This window comes from Polypterus senegalus, chromosome 1, assembly GCF_016835505.1.
Source record: "Polypterus senegalus isolate Bchr_013 chromosome 1, ASM1683550v1, whole genome shotgun sequence".
Classification (NCBI taxonomy): Eukaryota; Metazoa; Chordata; class Cladistia; order Polypteriformes; family Polypteridae; genus Polypterus; species Polypterus senegalus.
Window position 1 is genome coordinate 292,161,482 of NC_053154.1, and position 20,765 is coordinate 292,182,246.

The 20,765-nt window shown below is 36.8% G+C and overlaps 1 protein-coding gene across 3 annotated transcripts in view; it reads left to right on the forward strand.

Annotated features, from left to right (window-relative positions):
* The window catches only part of LOC120543437 (VPS10 domain-containing receptor SorCS1), a 1,156,507-nt gene that overhangs the window by 1,086,957 nt on the left and 48,785 nt on the right, over positions 1-20,765 (forward strand). For all 3 annotated transcript variants that reach the window (XR_005636356.1, XR_005636351.1, XM_039776557.1), the window contains exons 20-22: positions 933-1,066; positions 11,513-11,636; positions 15,477-15,589. Coding sequence is in view for 1 of the 3 variants with exons in the window: in XM_039776557.1 (XP_039632491.1) it covers positions 933-1,066; positions 11,513-11,636; positions 15,477-15,589 (371 nt within the window). In the remaining 2 variants the exon portion in view is untranslated. The remainder of the gene's footprint in view (positions 1-932; positions 1,067-11,512; positions 11,637-15,476; positions 15,590-20,765) is intronic.

Genomic DNA, 20,765 nt, shown 5'->3' on the forward strand with positions numbered 1-20,765 from the left:
AAACCACCAACTACACATAACATTTGTAAACCGAATAAAGAGGTTTTGCCTGGGATGTTATGTTGATCAATTTTGAATCTTTCAAATGTATTAATTTGTGTTTTTACCACAGAAATAGCACTGTTATGTGAACGCCTACTACAGCTGTGCAGAGTTTTAATAAAGTGGCACATAAAATCATGAATATCATGAACCAAAATAAAGATTTACACCCCAAATAATTTTTAAAAACTGTATTTTGCTTGTACTATAAAACAAAATATAACTTTAAGAAGGTTCACTTCTCCTAGAATCACAAAGGATGTAATAAATAGTGTACACTGTAGTTCTACTTATGAGCACCACAGTTTCTGTAGGAACACTTATCTTCTCAGATGTTCTTTCATTAGTTCTACTTTCTATTCTGTACATTTTGAAATTTAGAAAATAATGAAATATCAATGTGACAAATCTGCCGGGTTGGACTCTTAACAAGAAGATATGGAAAACTTAAGCTTTTAGAAAATTAAAGACATTTAAGAAAAATAATTGAAAATGTAATGCAGACATTTCAAATAATGTAAAAAGCACAATGAAGATTTTAGGTCACTGAGAAGGTAAGCATTTTTATACAAATCATGTAAAATTGAAGGTGGAGATGAAAAATGTCTTTTGGCATCATAAAAACTTTAGTCTGGATCCATGTTAAAACCAGGAGATGGAAAGAAGTTTCCAAGAGTTCATGTTTTAACTTGTATTTCTTTTTTTATTTATGATATTTCTTATTTGCAATAATTATTTAGGCATTTGTTTAGGTGCTGGACCTTATTCTTGCTCAGTACCTCCAATGCTTATTCTTTCATGGTGTTCCTTTTTTCTGTTCAGTGTGGTGTTGTTTCTATATTGATCTACATTGATATATGAAGTGAAGTTTCTTCATTGCTGTTTTTAAGGCCGCCTGGATCATGTTCATCTTTCTGCTCCATTTGTTGCTGTTAAGAACAAAGAGGTAAACCTTACAGTGGTCCTGTCGCCCAGCCAAGTGGGCACAATCACCTACATTTGGTGGCTTGGTAACTACACTGAGGTCAGTAAATGATTCATTACTTTAATAATATAAATGTGATTGTTTTACAAAGATATTATTTTAAATATCAGGTCTGTTTAACACTAGAATCCCTGAAGCCTACGAAACTTTTCATAATGTGGGCCACCTGAAATTCCTTCGCACCTCCTTATCAGCATCTGTTTTGCAAATGTCTCAGTCAACACAAGCAGCAAGCAGCCTGCTCATTGATCCCCTACTGAGGCAGCTGAAGTCAGATGTAAAATTTTCAGAGCTCAACTCTCTTTATCTGGGTGTGAGGTGCCTGGAGTTGTATCGGGTAAATAATAATAATATATAGTTATTTGGAACACGTACATTTCATATGTGTTCCATGTCTACAGTGATTTGTGTAAATGTAGGATGACAGGAAATGTGAGGCAAGAAATGTTGAACACAACTAAAACAGAAACTTTTTTCGTGTTATAGTAATAATGACAAAATGCTGATGTGAAGTGTATAATGTTTGAAGACTGAAGGCCAAATATCAAATAAACACTTTCACAAAAGGTATAAGAAAACAATTGAACTTTTAGTCAAGAATATAACCGAAGAAAAAAAATTTCAATGTACATGCTCCTGGCAATATGTAAAAACCGAAGCCCAAATATAGTGTTAATGTAAATAAAAAAAATGTAAATTTTACATAGTACTGTGCTATATACTGCTGTGTCCAATACACACACAAATATATAGACAAAAATATTTAAAAAGAAATTTTATTTTGTCAGTTATCTTATTATGAAAAGTTGAGCAAAATGACACCTTTTATTGGCTAACTGAACTATAACGCTCAGAGGCAGATTTATAGGTACACAAATTTTAAAAATTACTAAAAATGACCTGCAGGCGTTCACTGGCTGATGGACGGGGTCACATGGATTACATGGGGGAGGCAACAACTTCAGGAAGGTTTGATTTCTTTTACAGTACAGTATATTTAATGTTTATTTAGTTTGATTTATTTAGTTTATTTCAGTTTGTGAATTTTTGTTAATTAATTAAGGGTTGCAGTACTGTATGTACAGGTTAAAATAAATTTAATGAGTGCGGTCAGATTTCACTTCAGCAGATGATTGAGCCTAGGCTCAGAGTCTAGTTCAGAGTCTAGGTTCAAGTCTAGTTCGGATAGGCGGGGGAATAACTGAAATTTTTATATAAAGTGTGCGGTAGTGGTGTGTGATACTGCAAAATTCAGTATTGATCTGATACATACATACATATATAGTAAATAGAGGACCAGTATTCCTGATGCTGATACAGTGATAGTGAGGGTTAATTTACTGTGTGGTTTTGATTTTGTGATACCATCTGTGTGTATTCACTGGACTCAAGTGTATTTTTCAATTCACAGCACTTTAATGCCTATCCTTGTGAACTTTTTTTTTTTTACATTTGCTTCCTATTTTGTGCTATTGTTTGATTTTTCTTTTCTGCCTCATACTATACCCATGGTTTTGATCAGCACCATACTACCTGTAAGCCGACTTTACCCATGGTCGGTTTATGATATGTTACTTTATTCTTCAGAAACACTTAACAATTTCAGTGATTTTAGAGATCAGAAGCTCTACAGTGAAAAATATACAGTGGATTTTAAAAATATTCACACCCCTTCTCTTTCAGCACAAATTACAATGTTGTGGATTTCATTTTAAAAGGATAAATTTGCAATTCTGTAAAGTTAAAATCATGTTTTCAGAAAGGTTTGAAAATGTATTAAAAATCAAAACTAAAGTATCTTATTTTATTCAGACCCTGAATTCAGTACAAGCAAATTTATTCATATGGGATCATGGCAAGCACAAAATCTATTTAACGCATGATAACCTATCACTTATTACGGACTTATTTTTGTGACTGACTTAGAAAACCTAAAGAAAAGAACAAGGATGTGCGTTGTCAGATTTAGCAAAATTAACATCAATAGATGTTGGGTGAGTGATTATTGCACAGTCATAGCCTGCACCAACGACAACAGTTATTTATATAGTACATTTTCATACATAAAAGTAGCTCAAAGTGCTTGACAGAGTAAATGGAGACACAGAAGAAATGAAAAACTAAAACACGATTATTTATAAAAGCAGAGAGTCAAAATGTACAACTTAAAAGTAAAACCTATAGTAAGATGGCCAGGGAGGACAGAACCTTCTTAAAAATAAAAGTGCCAGAGTGGTTCTTCAGAGCGATGCCATAAGGCAGGGATTGGCAAAGTCAGTCCTGGAGGGCTGCTGTGGCTGCAGGTTTTTGTTCCAACCCAATTGCTTAATTACAAACTAATCCCTGCCAATCTCAGACCTTATTTAATTTTATGGTTTGTTAGTCTGCAATGTTTGGTTCTTATATCATAGATTTTTTCCTTTCCAAGGAAATTATCCAAATGGTTTGAAGCCTAAAATGGACCATTTTCAGTCTGTCACATTTTTCTCTTAAGTGTTTTATTAAATCAAGTAGTGCATGATGAATCCACCCAAGTGTAAATGGAAACAAGTTAGATGGGGAACTGCTGGTTCCTTTCATTTGCATCTTATTGCTAATAGGAAACCATTAAAAACAGCAAATGCAGCTGTTTACAGATTAAAATGACCAATTGAGGGTGGGAAAACTTAACAAGCAGGACCACTTAAATGAAGCATCAGAATGTCATTTGAGCAATACGTATATGCTTCATCAGCAATAATTGACTTCTCATTAAGAAACTGGGCTGGAACAAAAACATGCAGCCACTGCAGCCCTCCAACTGCCCACCCCCGGCAAAAGGGAACCATTTTTGGTTCCTAAAAGACCCATCCACATGAAGGTTTAAGAAAAAAAAACTTAATTTATTTAGATCTGTAACAGGATCCATGCAGTAAATAACAATAAAAAAATGATAATAGATTTATGAAATACCAGTAGCTCATGAATTTTAAAACTCTTCCTGCACACAATAACACAGGCTAAGGCCAAGTTTTCTTAATCAGTTATTGTCCTGCTAGGTAGCCTACCATACATTAAAATAGTTCAGTTTGTTTTTCTACATATTAGGACATGTTTCAATGCACAAAGATCTAACTTCATATTCAGAGAACCTTTACCCAGTAAAGAACAAAAAATGCCATTAAAGAACCGTTATTTTAAAGTGTGAATATTCCAGGTGGTGGGGTGTTGTTGAAAATAAACCTGTGGGGTTCTAAGGCCATAAGACAGCCCAGACCAGGCATTCTGTAGTTCATGAATGTGTCACCAGTAATAGGATACTCTTATGGAGCTCTCTTTCTTCATCTTTGCAACATCTCAAGTAGATGCAGCATATCTGGACAAGGGGGCAGTGGCACATAGGACTAGTATAGGATTAGTGACTAGTATCTTACACAGCAAATAGCAAATGTGTTTTAGGAAAATAACCAATAACCACTGGTGCCCAGCATGAAGGAATTCTAGTGATGCTAGTAATTTATTAAATAACCAATAATGGCGCACTGTACGTCAACGTGCAGTGAATACACTTGACTTACAGTTTTCATTCTCTTTCTCTGTACTTTTAGCATTAGTTTGTTCAGAGGTTGATGCGCTTGTTGCTTTCTGAGCAGCTCTTCCTTTCTCCACCCCAAAGGCAGTGTTTGTGTTGCAATTACTTAGTATGTTTCCTTAATTTTTCACTTAAGCTGGTACTTAAGTCTTCAATCTGCCTCAAGAATGATGTAAGATATGAAGAGGTAGGAGAAGTGGCGGCTAAGGTGGTAGGGAATGAGAACAGCGCACAGCCGCCATGCTGGCCGCTGCCAAGAGTTGATTCTACAATTAAATAAAAAGAGGAATAACCTTGGAGGTCAATAATCACCCTGAAAGCGGATAGCAGACGTCACGCTGTATGTGTGTACCAAATTTCAGGTCAGTAGTTCAAACGGTTTATGAGCTACAGGTGATTTAAAATCCCGGACAGACAAACAAACAGCCACAGTAGCGTATTATATAAGAAGATGCATTTGTTTATTTAAATATCTCTGACAGATAGGTATTGCAGGTTTTTTGATGTATTGAAGCAGAAGGCCACCCTCACCAGGGCACTCATTTATTAAACTATGCATACACCAAAAACAGAAAAATGTGTATGACAAATAGAATCACAAATTTCTACACAACTTACCTTAATGAATCACAATCATTTTGTACATATGTATTCATGAATTTGCATCAAACACCACCCTAAAACAACCATATGTGAACCATGCTAATTAACTTCATACTGTACATATGCAATCATGATGCTGCAGACCTTCATTGGCTGGTAGAGCAGTCACATGACACATCCAGTAGTGCAAGACACAAGTTCTCATCTCTAAAATGGAGGAACACAAAGAACCTTTATTTGTTAGCCTAAGTGCAAGCATCAGCAACAAGCTGACACAAATATGTTGAATTGCAACATATTGTTAAAGCTGCTGTAAATGCTATGAGCTCCTGCTGCACAATTTCTGAAGTAATAAAACAATCCAATCTCTGGCATTGAAGTGGATCGCTACTCCCTAGTAGAGAATGTATATAACAAGAGGAGGAAAAAAACACATCTTTGGTCTCTGATTTTGATCTGCAAATGGCATCTGTAATTGGTCAAGACAATTGCCAGTCTGAGCTTGGCATCAAAGGTAAGTTGCATGTTAATAGAATGTAATGGCCTACAGTTAACAAAAGTAGTTTAGTTCTCGCTAGCTGCCCTTATTGCAATATGAGTGCATTGAAGTGTTCTGTTTATGTTAGGAATATGGACACTGGTCCAAATTGGCTTTTTATATTGGTATCAACATGTCATGTCATATGTATGTGCTCTGACACTATATAAAAACTGAATGTAGCACTCTGATAATAGTTTCCAGCACAGTGGTCATGACGGAGTGAAGCTTGGCTGAGATTTCTCTGACCTATTTCCCGAGAAATGACAACAGGCAGACTAAACTAACGGGAAAAAAAAAAGAAAAAAGTGAAACGTTCCTCAGTGCAAATATGCAGCATTAGTTCTCTTCAGAGGGAACTAAAATACAGCCAGTGCATCATATTTATCACATTTGAGCTTTAAGTATGTCACGTCAACATGCATTATAATAATAGCTCGGTATATATGAATTATTATGCGTGCAACTTGTCATTTATTTGATATGGCTCCATTAACCTACTTGATCGAGGGTGTCATCATTAAACAGTTTGTCCAAAATGTTGTGTGCACATGTGTTAAAGTTGCCGTAAGTACAGTATATGCACATTTCACTGTCAAGTTTTCTTTTATAAATCCCGATGTTTGCGTGAGAAGTTGCATATGCACATTTCAAGTCTGTCTTTGTGTGTATGCAAGCTTCATAAATGAGACCCCAGCAAGTCAATGTTAGAGGATCTACTGCATGATTACAATTCTAAAATATAAATTATTACAATGTGCTACACGGTTTTGAGCTTCATTTACAATTTAAAGTATGTTAAATTCAATTCCGAAGGACACTGGCTGCCAGGGTAATGAAGCAATGATCTGTTGTGTTGTGCCCAGATTTTCACTTTTCAGTAAAATTCTTGCTGCTACATTTTGGTCAAATTAAAACCAAGTTTTACTTTTAGGTAATCATGATAGGTGTGCATTGCAGTAATATAAATGGCTGAAGACAAAATCATGCCTTAACTTTTCACCATTTTGCAGTGATATAAAAGATCAAAGATGTAAAATGTGCAATGTTTTCATAAGTAAAACAATGCAGTCTTTATAATATACTTAATGTTTGATTTGAAGGTTAGACACTAAAAAGACTCCTAGATTCTTTATTTCTGGCATTATTTGGAAAACGTTATGTCATATTTCAAGTTCCTTCATCTTTTGTTAGCTCCCAATAATTCAAATTTCTAATTTTTTTTCCTTGTTAAGTTTAAGGAAATTACTCATCTATTCAATAATGCTTGTAAGACAGAGGGTCATCTGGCATATCAATAAGTAAATCTGTGTGTCATCTGCATAGCTATTACAATTCAATTTATGTTTCAAAATGATCAAGTCTAATAGGAGCATGTAGATTGAGAATAATAAGGGACCCAAAATACTGTAGACCCCTGTGGCACACCATACATAATATTGTGAATATCTGATGAATAATTGCAACAGCTAACAAAGAATTTTGTTCCTGTGATATGAGTGAAACCAACACAAAACACTGCCAAACAGGTCAATTCTCCCTCTAAGGCCGTGATCAGTCGTACCAAATGCTGTGCTCTGTCTATTACAATACAAACATATATATTATTTGAATGAGCATTTAACCATACGTCATCAGCTACATTAACAATAGCAGTTTTGTTACTACAATTTGCTCTGAAATATGAGTAGTTCTTACACAGAATAGAATTGTTACTCAAGTAAGCATTTAATTGTTAAAAACTACTTTATCTCTGAAATTTTACTCAGGTTGGAGGTTGGTCTAAAATTGCTCAAGACCGAAATGTCAAGGTTTTTTTTTTGTTGTGGCTTAACCACAGCAGTTTTAAGAGAACCAGGAAAAAATGGCAATGAAAAATGAACTGTATCAAATACACTGTCGATAAGTGAATCAGAGACGTGTTTAAAAAAGACTATAAGGACTAGATCAAGGACATATGTGGAAGATCAGTTAGGTTTGTTTTAGTTAAGATGTTTAGCTGACTGTGCTCACTCCATTGAGGTTCAGTTGGGTTTATGTCTGAGATCTTTGCTATATTACATTTTATATTATATAATTCATCCATGAAGATGCTGTGAATAGCTTCACATTCGGCCACTGATGGTTTAAGTGTCCATTCAACAGACTGAGTCAGGTGCAAAAAGCAGTTGATGGATAAAAATACTTTTCCTGGATTTCACAAACTGTTGTTAATAATTTTGGAGAAACAGGACTATCTCTAAGATCAAAGTGAGATATTATATTTGTTATTGTGAGTCTTTAGCATTTTGTCATACATTTTTAGTCAGCCTTAGAGCATTCCTTTCGAAGTTTCCAAACTCCTAAGATTTTCCACATAATGTTTTATTTATGTTGCAGGCTGTATTATAGTAGATACTAGATTAAGACAGATTATTTATAGTGTTAGAAAAGGAACAGGATCTGTAGCTTCAAAAAAACTCCTAAAATGCATTTCTTATCAGTCCTAGTAAGTGGTATTGTTACATTATAGACGATACAGTAATGATCAGATAAAGCAATATTCACTATCTGAGTCACATCAATTCTAAGTCCACAAGACATGACCACATCTAATGTGTGGCCCACTTTATGTACAGACTGGGTGATGTGTTGAGTAAGGTCAAAAGCTATTAAATGATCCATACATTATATAGCTTTCGAGAGTCACTGATTATCTACATTAAAGTTAAAATCACCTATTAGGAAATTTACATCACTAGTTATTGTAACAGATAATAAATGAAGCCTAACCGGCCACATAATGAGTCAGGGACTGCAAAGCTTGCTGTTGAAGCTTGAGGCAAATCTTATATCATAATAGGTTGCGTCACACAGTTTATTTCATACAGTGTGGTTTGCCCAATAATGTGTATTTCATAGAAAGTGTTTGCTTATTTTATAGGACACTGTATCTCTTGCTGTGCTGTTGTGTTGTATTGTATTCAAACCTTTCATACTGGTGGCAGAAAAAGTTCATCATTTTAATGAATATTGTAATTTTTTTAGAATTTTATCGAGTTTGGTTGAGAAGGTTACTCGTTTACCATAGATGGATATTTTTCGAGGGCCTTGTGTTTAAAAGAAAATCATAGTTCATTGTTGAAATATTTGTTAGCCAAGCTTCCCTTCACATTAGCATGTTAAAAAGTACTAATATGAGCAACCAGGATACAAAAAAAGCTTTCAAGCAGTAAGCTGTTCATGAGAAATTTTAGGGAGGGGATGAGCATAGGACAATTCAACCAGTTGTGTCACCGTAATGACAAGTTTACAAATTATTTGTCTGTGCACTGGGCACAGAGCATGAGAGGTCATGAAGTCACTGGAAAGGGGTGTGTGGCGCTCCTGATATCTTAGCAAAAGAATGAGTGACCTGAGATGAAGACTGGACTCCTTCCATACTGTGTCTCTTTGGAGAATCCTTTAGTACCGCTGGTTTTACTTTGTGTCAAATGAGCGATTGCTCATTGAGTTCCGAATGAAGCACATTACCTGCATTGTGAGTGAGCGTTAGTAACGGCACTATGGCCATGTGATATGATTCCCTGAGGGTGAACCATTTCACAGGATACTCACTGTTTGTGGCAGAGAGAAGGTCATTTCCAGAGGGTGGGACCGGACCACGTGTCTGCCTGAGGGGTTGCCAACCAGAATCCGGAGTTGTTTCATCATGTGGTGGGTATGGCTATGCGCTGTACTTAACAGCTAAAATCAGACAGAAATTTGTTAAACAAGAGAGTCTTCAAATGCTTCTTAAACACATTGAGGGAGTCACAATTTTAATTGGAGGTGAGCAGATCATTTCACTAGTTAGGAGCTACATATGGCAAGAGTCTAGATTGTGATTTAATGCCACGTGGACGTTAGTCAGCAGATCTGTGTGGGTGAGAAGTAGCATAGGACCTCATGAGTGTCTCCATATATATAAACTATTCAACCATTCTATGATCTGCTTCTCGCAACTGAAAGAGGGCACTGTGGCGGATGTTTGCAGGCTCGCAGACCAACCACAAACGTTACCTGCTAGGTAACCACCCATACAGTCAGATTGTGATTCAGACTACGAATGCCATGAATGTAACTACCCCAATCTACATACTGTCAAATAAACAAACCAAACTCCGTGGCGCAACACAAGAGGCTTCGCCTCTAGCGCTGACGTCCAAGGTTCGATTCCCCGAGAGGGCTGCAGTGAGTGTGTACGCCTGATTAGCCCAGTCGTGTACGCTTTGCATTATTTGACAGTAAAACTATTCAACCATATATATATATATAGGTGCTGACCAACTGACTACTCTGTATGCAAACATCAAGGATAATAGCATAGTAATAATATTATTAGCAACTAATCCCTGATGATTGGGCTACTATTCTGAGTCATTTTTGGCCAGAAAAAGACTGAAATATAGAAGTACAATGAAGTCAGAAGAGTGAAGTGCAGTGAAGGCAATAAGGTAACCAAGAATATACAGTAGATTTAGATATAGGGTAGGGATAAAATGGGAGTAGTGAAAAACGTTCCTGCTTTTTCTAGATGTATGTTTGTCAGATACTACAGAAAGATAAATTAATATGCAATACTAATTTATACTTAGGACATATTCTGAATATATTACGTGCCCACTAACTTGCATCATTATGGAGCATTTCTGTTCGCACATAGTTATAATGGTATGTTTTCACAGCTTTGAAAGTTTGATTTTTTACTATGATAGGTATGTGTGAGTGCATGCATACAATAAGAATGTCTTACATTTACTGTGAATGTGAAGGTCAATAAGTTGTAGCCCCTGTTGTATCCAGAATTGATTGAAAAATGATACATTATGAGCATAGCAGAATAATTACAGGAACTAGCCAGACAACCGTAGCTTAATCTGTAGTATTCCGATGCACTGCCAAGAAAGTTGGAAGATATCGCACCTTTCGTTGAGTCAGCACTAATCTTTTTGACTGTTTAGGGACATACTGTAGCATGTTTCAGTCTGGGGCATAGTGTGGTCTGTGTCCTGCTAAAGGTAGGAAAGCAACCTAGTTTGATGTCCATTAGAATAATGCCTATCTTTGATTTGTTACTTTTAATTTAGGAAGTTGCAGTTACCTCAGAAACAGAGCAGTTAGACTCCTAATTTAATATCTTTTTGAACTGACACTGTAATTTTCTGAGTTATCTTCTCCATTCTTCTAATGATTCTGCCTCAAGTGACATTAAGTTTTTGGACTGACCATTTTATTAAAACAAAATGATAAAAGAGTATGTTTAAGTTGCTGTTTTATATATTAAAGTTGTCTGAGGAAAGAACAGCATCTAAGAGTATAGTATTTGAAATCTGGCCACTACAAACTCACTTCACAAATAAACTAAATTTAAAATTAACCAATAAGTATCTTGCACCATTTATAATAATTGTTAAAAGTATAGTCAATATAAATTTCCTAAATAGGTGATATGTGATTTCTTTTAAGCAGTTAATAAGAATTGTGACTAAATTAAGCTATCCTATGAGAAAGGAAAGGTCAAATAGAAAAGTCACAAAGTCTTAAATAACTGAATAAGGTTAAATATGTCTAAACTATTTCATATTTCATTTCAATGATTTTTTATATTTCTCTGTGGATTGCTATTACTAAATGATCTTAAAAATTCTGTTTGGTATTACTCATGTAAAGTAAATAAGGCTGAATAGTGAGCAGTGATGTTTGAGCTCATGTGGAAATCTCAAAAGATCCAATGGTTATTTTCTATTTCCAGCCTATAATCACCCTGGAGGGAAGTATCTCCTTCACTTTTTCAAGAGAAGGAATTAACACTGTCACAGTGCAAGTCTCGTCGGGGGACACACTGCTCCAAGATAAAAAACGGGTTGCAGTACATGGTGAGATCATTTTGCTTTTTCATTCATCCGTGGCAGCATTACTATAGGGAATGTCTTCAGTAAGTTGAATTAGGTGGCTGTTGTTAGTTTTTTTCGCCTTTGGCTCCAATAAAGAGTCTTTTACTTCTGCCTTTTAATTTCTACTGAGAAAACCAATGAATCTAGCATTCAGCCTAAATAAAAGTTAATAGAACTAGCAGGAAAGCATCTTTTCAGTATACCTCATTCTACTTAATATTAGTATGTGAAATTCAGGTTTTTGTATTTCAAAACACTGTGTTGACTCTGTTTCCTTGAATTTGATTAATTAAACTATTTTGTTCTCTAAATTATACTACTTAGGTTGAAACATTTAAATTAAATTTACCATATACATTATTTGCTCTGCTGGTTAACTTTATATAAAGTAAAACTTTTATTCTTTGATTTAACACCTTTTGTGACACTAAGCACTAGACATATGATAGATAGATAGATAGATAGATAGATAGATAGATAGTACTTATTTTGTCCCAAGAGAAGTTAGCTTTTACAAAAGTTCAGATTATACTCCCTTCAAAAACACACAAGAATTAAAAGTACAAAAAAAGAAAAAAAAACTTGACACCTGACTAAAGATAAGAGAGTCATCACAGTGAGAGATTATAAATTGCTGTAGGTATGAAGGAACCCTGGTAGCGTTTCATGACACACTTCTGCTGAATAAATCATTGGCTCAGATTACTCATTGATAGTGTGTCAGCGTGAATATCTGCAGCATTGCTCAAAATGGCTATCTGTATTGTCTACATTCTCTCCACCTCCTCTTCTTCTGCCTCCATTGGATCAAGAGTGTGTCCCATAACTGAAGCAGCCATTTAATTAGCTTGTTGATTCTCTCGGCTTCTCTTGAAGTAAAGCTGAAGTTTATGTAAATCTTGGATAACTACAGGATGCACAGGCCGACCCTTATATAGTCACTCTGATGATGTTGAATACAGTGCAAACCCGGCTCTTTCTGGAGAAAGGTACAGGATAACAACCGATGCGAAGGTAAATAAAATGGCAAAATGATGTAATAGTAGTAAAAAAGTTTTTCCAAGGTCGTTCTCGTGCAAAATAAATGTTAACATCAAATTTTTTGAGTAACAAAACTCAGAGTGTGGTGTATACCTTTTAATAAAATGGCCATAACTGAATAATTTTAGGTGAAACACTGTCTTGGGTCAACAACTTTGATTTTATTCCAGGAACCGCAGAAACCTGCAAGATCAAATCAACATGTACCCAATTGTGATGACAATCAGACACGTTCAAAAGTCTGATTATAAAATTTGTGATTCTAACCCTCTGCTTCAGTTTTTAAACAGTGAATATATATTATTGGTCACATTTGACATCTTGTTGTTCTTATTACTGTCGTTATTCTTATTGCTTAGATCCATCACTTTATGTTTTGTATGTGCTGCTATTGCCTTTAATCTCAGTATGGTTCTAGAACAGGTTCCATAACAGTAACATAAGGCATCAATCAATCAACCAGTCACCAGTAATTGTTCTTTGTATATCAGCTAATTTTCTTTCAATTTATAGGCTTTAAAATGATTAATAAAGTTTGCACAGCCATCTCAATTGACTGAATGATTTCATAATGCACCGAAAAAGTAGGCACTATAAGTAAATGTATTTATTTTTTCATTTGGTTGGAAGAAAGAAGAATGAGTTAAAATGGCATGTACTAAGTAAAATCTGCCGAACAAGTGATGAAATATACTGTTTTTTTAAATGATGAAAATGACATAAACAACAGGGTGGTGCACAAAAAACCGAACCATCTCAGTCTGGATGGCGCGAGCTATTATACAGGCGGGTGCAGTTGCGATCGCGGAGTATCTTTGTCGCAATGGGGTTAGCAGCCCCAACTGTGCATTAGTAAGGAAGCTGTGAGCCTGTCGGTACAGATGTGAGTGAAAGAGATCCGGAAGATGTATTCTTTGCAACAGAGAATAGTGGAGGCGTATGTGTCTATCGGTTCTTTTAACTCTTTCAGGGCTGATGTTGACTTTTGTCAAAAGGAGGAGCTGATGATGGTAATCAACTGTAAACTGTGACAAAACCATCCGTTATGTTATACTCTCATTACTAGAAGGAAAGTTAGATTCATTGGTTTGACTGACATTCCATGCGTGAGTAGCAAGGTGCACACAACGGCAAAAATGGCACTGACATCTGGCGAGATATCAAAACAAATATGAAAAGCAAAATACTCCATGGATGAAGTTTTGCCTATTATCTCTGAACTGGACTATGACTTGTCAGACTCAGATTTTGATATAAGTGATTGAAAACGAATGTGAGGTTCCAGCTTCAGCTGATCGTCCCCAGCTAGTCGTGCTACTTCGCCAGGGAGGACTGCCACTTAAAAATCAGATTGTAATGCACTGCGACCGTGACTGCCGCTGCTGCTGTCCCAGCCACACAATGGCAGCAAGCCTGCCGCACATTCTTAGCAAACTGGCAGCCACAGCATGCAGCAACAGATGTTTTATGTTGACTTCTATGTGAAACCATCGTTTTTTTTGGAAAAAATATTCAGCCCTCAAAGAATTAAGGAAACGCGGGTCATTTTCGCACAGAATTTTCCTGGCGTAAACCTACCAGCAAAGAGCAGTATTCACGAGTTGGTGAAGAAGTGGCGTAAGACTGGGTCAGTTCCAAACTGCAAAAAGAATCGGGCCCCATCCAGTACACCTGTGGCCATAGCAGATATTCAGGAACGGATGGCCAGAAGCCCTAGGAAATCGACACGTAAATTGGCACAACAAGCAAATGTTTCACACAGGTCTTGTCAGCGTGTGCTGCATTCACTACAATTAAAGCCGTACAAAATGACTTGTGTTCAAGAACTGAAGAACGATGACAAGGAAGAAGGCATATTTTATTGCACGTGGCTCCTTCAAGAATTGTAATTGGATTTTTGTATTGCATGTTTTTTGTTTCTTGTATGGGCTAAGAAACGTTTGTCGACATTGGAGTCGGAGATGGTTCGGTTTTTCATGCGCCACCCGCACAGTGGGGAGAACTTCTTCACGCCAATCAAAAAAAAAGTAAGGGGATGAGGATGATGTGAGGAAATTTTACTCATGCTTTTTTTATTTTTTTATTTGATATCTGTTATTTCTCAGCGGTTTTAACCAATATAGCAAAAAATGTTAAACATTGTCATTTAAAAGACAGATGGGGCAGAGGGCTCTACTACAGGGAAATCCTAATGGGCAGGGCCCCGAGTTATGATGTGTTACTCACATAATAATGAAGCAATACAAACAATATAAATACAGTGCATACCTTGATAGATGTGTAAACAATCCAATCACATTCAGTGTTGGAAAAGTGGCCATAGTCCCTTTGAAATTATTTGATTTCCAAAAAACAATTCAATTTGTGCCATGCTGATGTGTGACAGGTTGCCCCATCTTGCTAGAAATAAACTTCACTGATCTCACGGTCATCCAGGTCATTCACAAATAAGTCAAAAACAGCGCCATTGGCTCAGTTGTGTGTACATTTATCCAGGAATACTGTGATCTTTATTCTATTTGGATTGCTTCATTATTATGACAGTAATACTTCATAACTTGGGGGCCCACCCATTAGAATCACCCCATATTTTACCCAATTATATCTGCTCCAAGTCATACCAGAGGTGAACCGTTAACTTGTGTGTGGTTATTGTCTATTTATTGAAACCATCAATTGAATAACTTAAATGTTTATGCAAATTAAAATCAAGTTTGTATTGATGTTAGCTGATGTTATTGAATGGAAAAAAGAATACCAAACCAATTCTCTATTTTCAAGAATATTTTAGATCTCATCTTCTGGCCTTTTCATCTAATCTGGATGAGTACAATCCTGATGTTGTGGAGTGGAGACAAGATATCAGTAGAGTCATCAAGAACTCCTTAGTGCAAGTATGTAAATGGCTGTCAATGAATTTCAATGTCTAAGTCAATCTTTTAATCGTGTTGAATATTGCAAACACTTTTTATGATGTCTGATTTATACACATCCTTGATTAGTGTTTAAGTAATTCAGGTTTCATTAAGAGAGAAGTTATTCCCCAACATTATTATGCTCATTTCCAAAATTTATTAATATGGCCATGATTGTACAGAGAACAACATGGTGGAGTAGTGATCAGATATGCTGTCTGACATACACTGATCAGCCACAACTTTAAAACCACTGACAGGTAAAGGAGAATAACACGGAATATCTCATTCCAATGGCACCTGTCAAGGGGTGGAATATATTAGGTGAATAAGTCAACAGTCAGTTCTTGAAGGTGATGTGTTGGAAGCAGAAATAATGGGCAAGCATAAGGATCTGAGCAACTTTAATAAGGGCCAAATTGTTATGGCTAGACAACTGGGTCAGTGGTTTGAGAAACACGGCAAAGAGTTGACTTGATATCCAACTTCCCCAGATCTCAGTCCAATTGAGCATCTGTAGGATGTGCTGGAAAAACAAGCCTAATCCATGGGGGCCCACTTCACACCTTTCAGCCCTTAAAGAATCTGCTGCTAATGTCTTGTTGCCAGATACCACAGGACACCTTCAGAGGTCTTATGCATGCCTCAATAGCTCAGAAGTGTTTTGGAGGAATGAGGGGGTCCTACATAATATTAGGCTTCTTCTTCTTCTCTTGGCTGCTCCAGTTAGGGTTTGCCACAGCGGATCATCTTTCTCCATATCTTCCTGTCCTCTGCATCTTGCTCTGCAACACCCATCACCTGCACGTTCTCTCTCACCACATCCAAAAAACCTTCTCTTAGGTGTTTCTTTTTTCCTGTTGCTTGGCAGCTCTATCCTTAGCATCCTTTTTACAATATACCCATCATCTCTTCTCTGCACATGTCCAAATCAATGCAAGCTTCCCTCTCTGACTTTGTCTCCTAACCGTCCAACCTGAGCTGACCCACAAATGTACTCATTTCTAAACCTGTGCATCATTGTCACACCCAATGCAAATCTTAACATTTTTAACTCTGCCACCTCCAGCTGTGTCTCCTGTTTTTTGATCAGTGCCACTGTCTCCAACCCATATCACATAACTGGTCTCACTACCATCCTGTCTGTCACAAATCAATCCTGACAGTATCCTCCACCCATTCCACCCTGCCTGCACTCTCTTTGTCTCCTCTTTTCCACAATCCCCATTACTCTGTTTTGTTGATCCCAAGTATTTGACCTCATCCACCTTCGCCAACTTCCTGCATCCTCACCATTCCACTGACCTTCCTCTCATTCACACACATGTATTCTGTATTGTTCCTACTGACCTTCATTCCTTTCCTCTTTAGAGCATATCTCCACCTCTCCAGGGTCCCCTCAACCTGCTCCCTACTCTTGCTAAAAATCACAATGTCATCAGCAAACAGATCACTATGTCATCTTATGTTCCTCTCTCTTCTTAAAATACGTATTCACCACAGCCATGCCCATCCTTTTCGCAAAATTCACTATCATCTGACCTTCTTCACTCCTCTCCTTGACACCATACCTACCCATCACCTCCTCATCTCCTCTGTTCCCTTCACTAACATGTTCATTGAAAACCGCTTCAATCACCACTCTCTGTCCCTTGGGTACACTGTTTATCACTTCATCCAACTCACTCCAAAAATCTTCTTTCTCATTAATTGCGCACCCAGCTTGTGCACCCATATGCACTAACAACATTCATCAAGGTCGGCACGGTGGCACAGTGGTAGCGCTGCTGCCTTGCAGTAAGGAGTAATGGGTTCGCTTTCCAGGTCAATCCTGCGTGGAGTTGGCATGTTCTCCCTGTGTTTGCGTGGGTTTCCTCTGGGTGCTCCCGTTTCATCCTACAGTCCAAAGACATGCAGGTTAGGTGCATTGGCGATCCTAAATTGTCCCTAGTGTGTGCTTGATGTATGTGTGTGTGTGCCCTACGGTGGGCTGGCGCCCTGCCTGGGGTTTGTTCCTGCCTTGCACCCTGTGCTCTAGCAGATCCCCGTGACCCTGTGTTAGGATATAGCGGGTTGGACAATGACTGACTGACATTCATCATCACACTTTCAGTTTCCAGCTTCATAATCATCACCCTGTCTGACACTGTTTTCACCTCCAAAACACTCTTGACATATTGTTCCTTCAGAATAACTCCTACTCCATTTCTCCTCCTATCCACACCATGATAGAACAATTTGAATCCACCTCCGATCCACCTGGCCTTACTCCCCTTCCATTTAGTCTCTTGTACGCACATTATATCAACCTTCCTTCTCTCCATCATATCAGCTAACTCTCTCCCCTTACCAGTCATACTGCCATTATTCAAAGTTCCTACCCTCAGGTCCGCTCTCTTTACCTTCCTCCTCTCCTCCTGCCTCTGGACAGATCTCTCCCTTCTTCTGACAAAATTTGACACCTTATGCTCTTCCTGACGTAACCCTCCCCATTTATCCAGGCTTGGGACCGGGACAAAGAAACACACTGGTTTGTGCATCCCCTGTGGCTGGGCTCCTACATAATATTAGGCAATGTGATTTTAATGTTGTGGATGATCAGTGTGTACTGTACATGACTTTGAACCTCATGCCCAGTCATTGTTTCTGTGCAGTTTATATGTTTTCCTTATGTTGGCATTGTATTCCCCAGAGTACACTGGTGTTAGTCCCACTTCCCCAAAAAACATGCTTGTTATGATAAGTGGCTGTTCTAAACTGACCTCATCTAAGTGTGATTCTTGGCATCCCAGGTTTAATCCTTGAACCTAATGTTGCCAGAGTAGCTCCCTGCTTCCTGTGACCCCCATTTGGTTTACTTATGTCTGGCAATGCTACAATATGTTATAATTGTACTAACTGATTACCCAGTGGCTTCACTCACTGAGTGCAAGGGAAAACAATAAAATGTAGTATTTATAAAATAAGTTTGTTAATTACCAATTTTATTCTTCAACAAATACAGAGCATTTACAATAACATAGAAATCAATATAAACAACATAATTAACATCATCATATGAGAATATGAAGTAATATATAAGAAGCACATTGCATATAAATATAAATTATTAAACAGTAAAACATTTTGATAAAAGAATTTGAACAACATATAAGAAGCGTATAAATTATTAAACAGTAATACATTAACATTTAGGAAGTAAAGATACACTGAGTACTACTGCAGTGCTTCTTACATTTTTTGTTTGCCGATTAGGTGCATAAATGTATAAATTTACCCAACCGAGAACATGCTATGTATGTTGCAAATTGGATTTTTGTCGTGAGCAAGGTTTAATGGTAATTGCAATGTCGAATGTGCTGTATGGCCTCCATCTAATAATTTAGAAGTGATTCCCGATGACGCTACAGCCAGAGCGACATATGTCACCATTCGCTCGTATCTCAGCAAGAATCAGGTTTATTAAGAATGTTTTTCCTGTTATCCAGGCGCATCACGGATAACAACACCACCATTTCCTTTTTTAATCAAACCCATTATGTGGTGTATTATAATACGTTCTGTGGTCATACGTAATTTCTATTTCAAACACGAAAAGAATTTTATATATTTAGATGGTAAGATCAAGTCGTTAACATTTTGGCAAGGTTCAAAGTGCTTATTTCTATGTTCAAACAAAACTGATGGAGTTCGTGGCCACACTTTAGGATCTGAAGATGCTCTGAAATCTTTACTCATCATTTACTAACTACAGCTCAGACTATTTAGATTTTTTACATGTAAATTGAAGCACATTTTTTAATATTTAGTATCTGACATAACTGTTCATGTTTATCATGGAACTTCTACCTCAAGAAGTAAATCATTTCACTTCTTAAGAACACCTCAAATTAGGAGGCTTATACTAATTCAAATGTTTTGCTCTTTGTTTTCTAAAATTTATAAAATTGAGAAAAATCCTTCCATTCATCCTTGCCCTTATTAATTCTGAGTCACATTTATGACATCTGCGGTGGGTTGGCACCCTGCCCAGGATTGGTTCCTGCCTTGTGCCCTGTGTTGGCTGGGATTGGCTCCAGCAGACCCTCGTGACCCTGTGTTCGGATTCAGCAGGTTAGAAAATGGATGGATGGATTTATGACATACGACTACAGAATAGAATAGAATTTAACATCTGTGGCAGAGCGACGGGCATTAAGCAAACTCCTATCAATTATGAATAATCCACTGCATCCACTGAACAGTGTCATCTCCAGGCAGAGGAGTAGCTTCAGTGACAGACTTTTGTCACTGTCCTGCTCCACTGACAGACTGAGAAGATCGTTCCTCCCCCACACCATGCAACTCTTTAATTCCACCCGGGGGAGTAAATGCTAACATTACTCGGTTATTGTCTGCTTTTTTTATTTTTATTTTTTTCATTTTTTCATTTTTATTACTATTTAATTTAATATTGTTTCTTTGTATCAGTATACTGCTGCTGGATTATGTGAATTTCCCCTTGGGATTAATAAAGTATCTATCTATCTATCTATCTATCTATCTATCTATCTATCTATCTATCTATCTATCTATCTATCTATCTATCTATCTATTTATCTAGAATATATTAAATTAAAATGGATGTGTGGATGTAATTTATTTATATAGCATGTTTTCATACAAATGATGTAATTCAAAGTGCTTAAAATGATGAAGAAAGAAAAAAGAAAAAATATAAAAATTAGGGAATACCAATTAATTATATAATTACACAATGAATCCTTGGTTAGTGTTTTCTATTGCAGATTGAAGATTTAGTTTTATAATTGTACAATTGTACAATGAATGTTTTTTCTAACTGAATAAAATTGAATTCTTTCAGTTTAAAATACATTTGCTACATAGGCCAACAAAGTTTATATTCAAGTGCTTTAAATTGACTTGAGCAGATCATTAAAACCAATAAAAGACTGCTCCTATTTCTAATGAGCACCTTTGCTATTTTAACAACAGGGTTAACTATAACCAAGAGAATATAATGCACCACACTTCCATATTTGCACGTTATAAATGAAGATTTTTGAACTGCTATTGTTCAGTCTTGCGTTCATTTCATTTATCACTTACATGATGACAGCTCACAATTTTTCTGTATCTTACAAAGTCAGTTTTC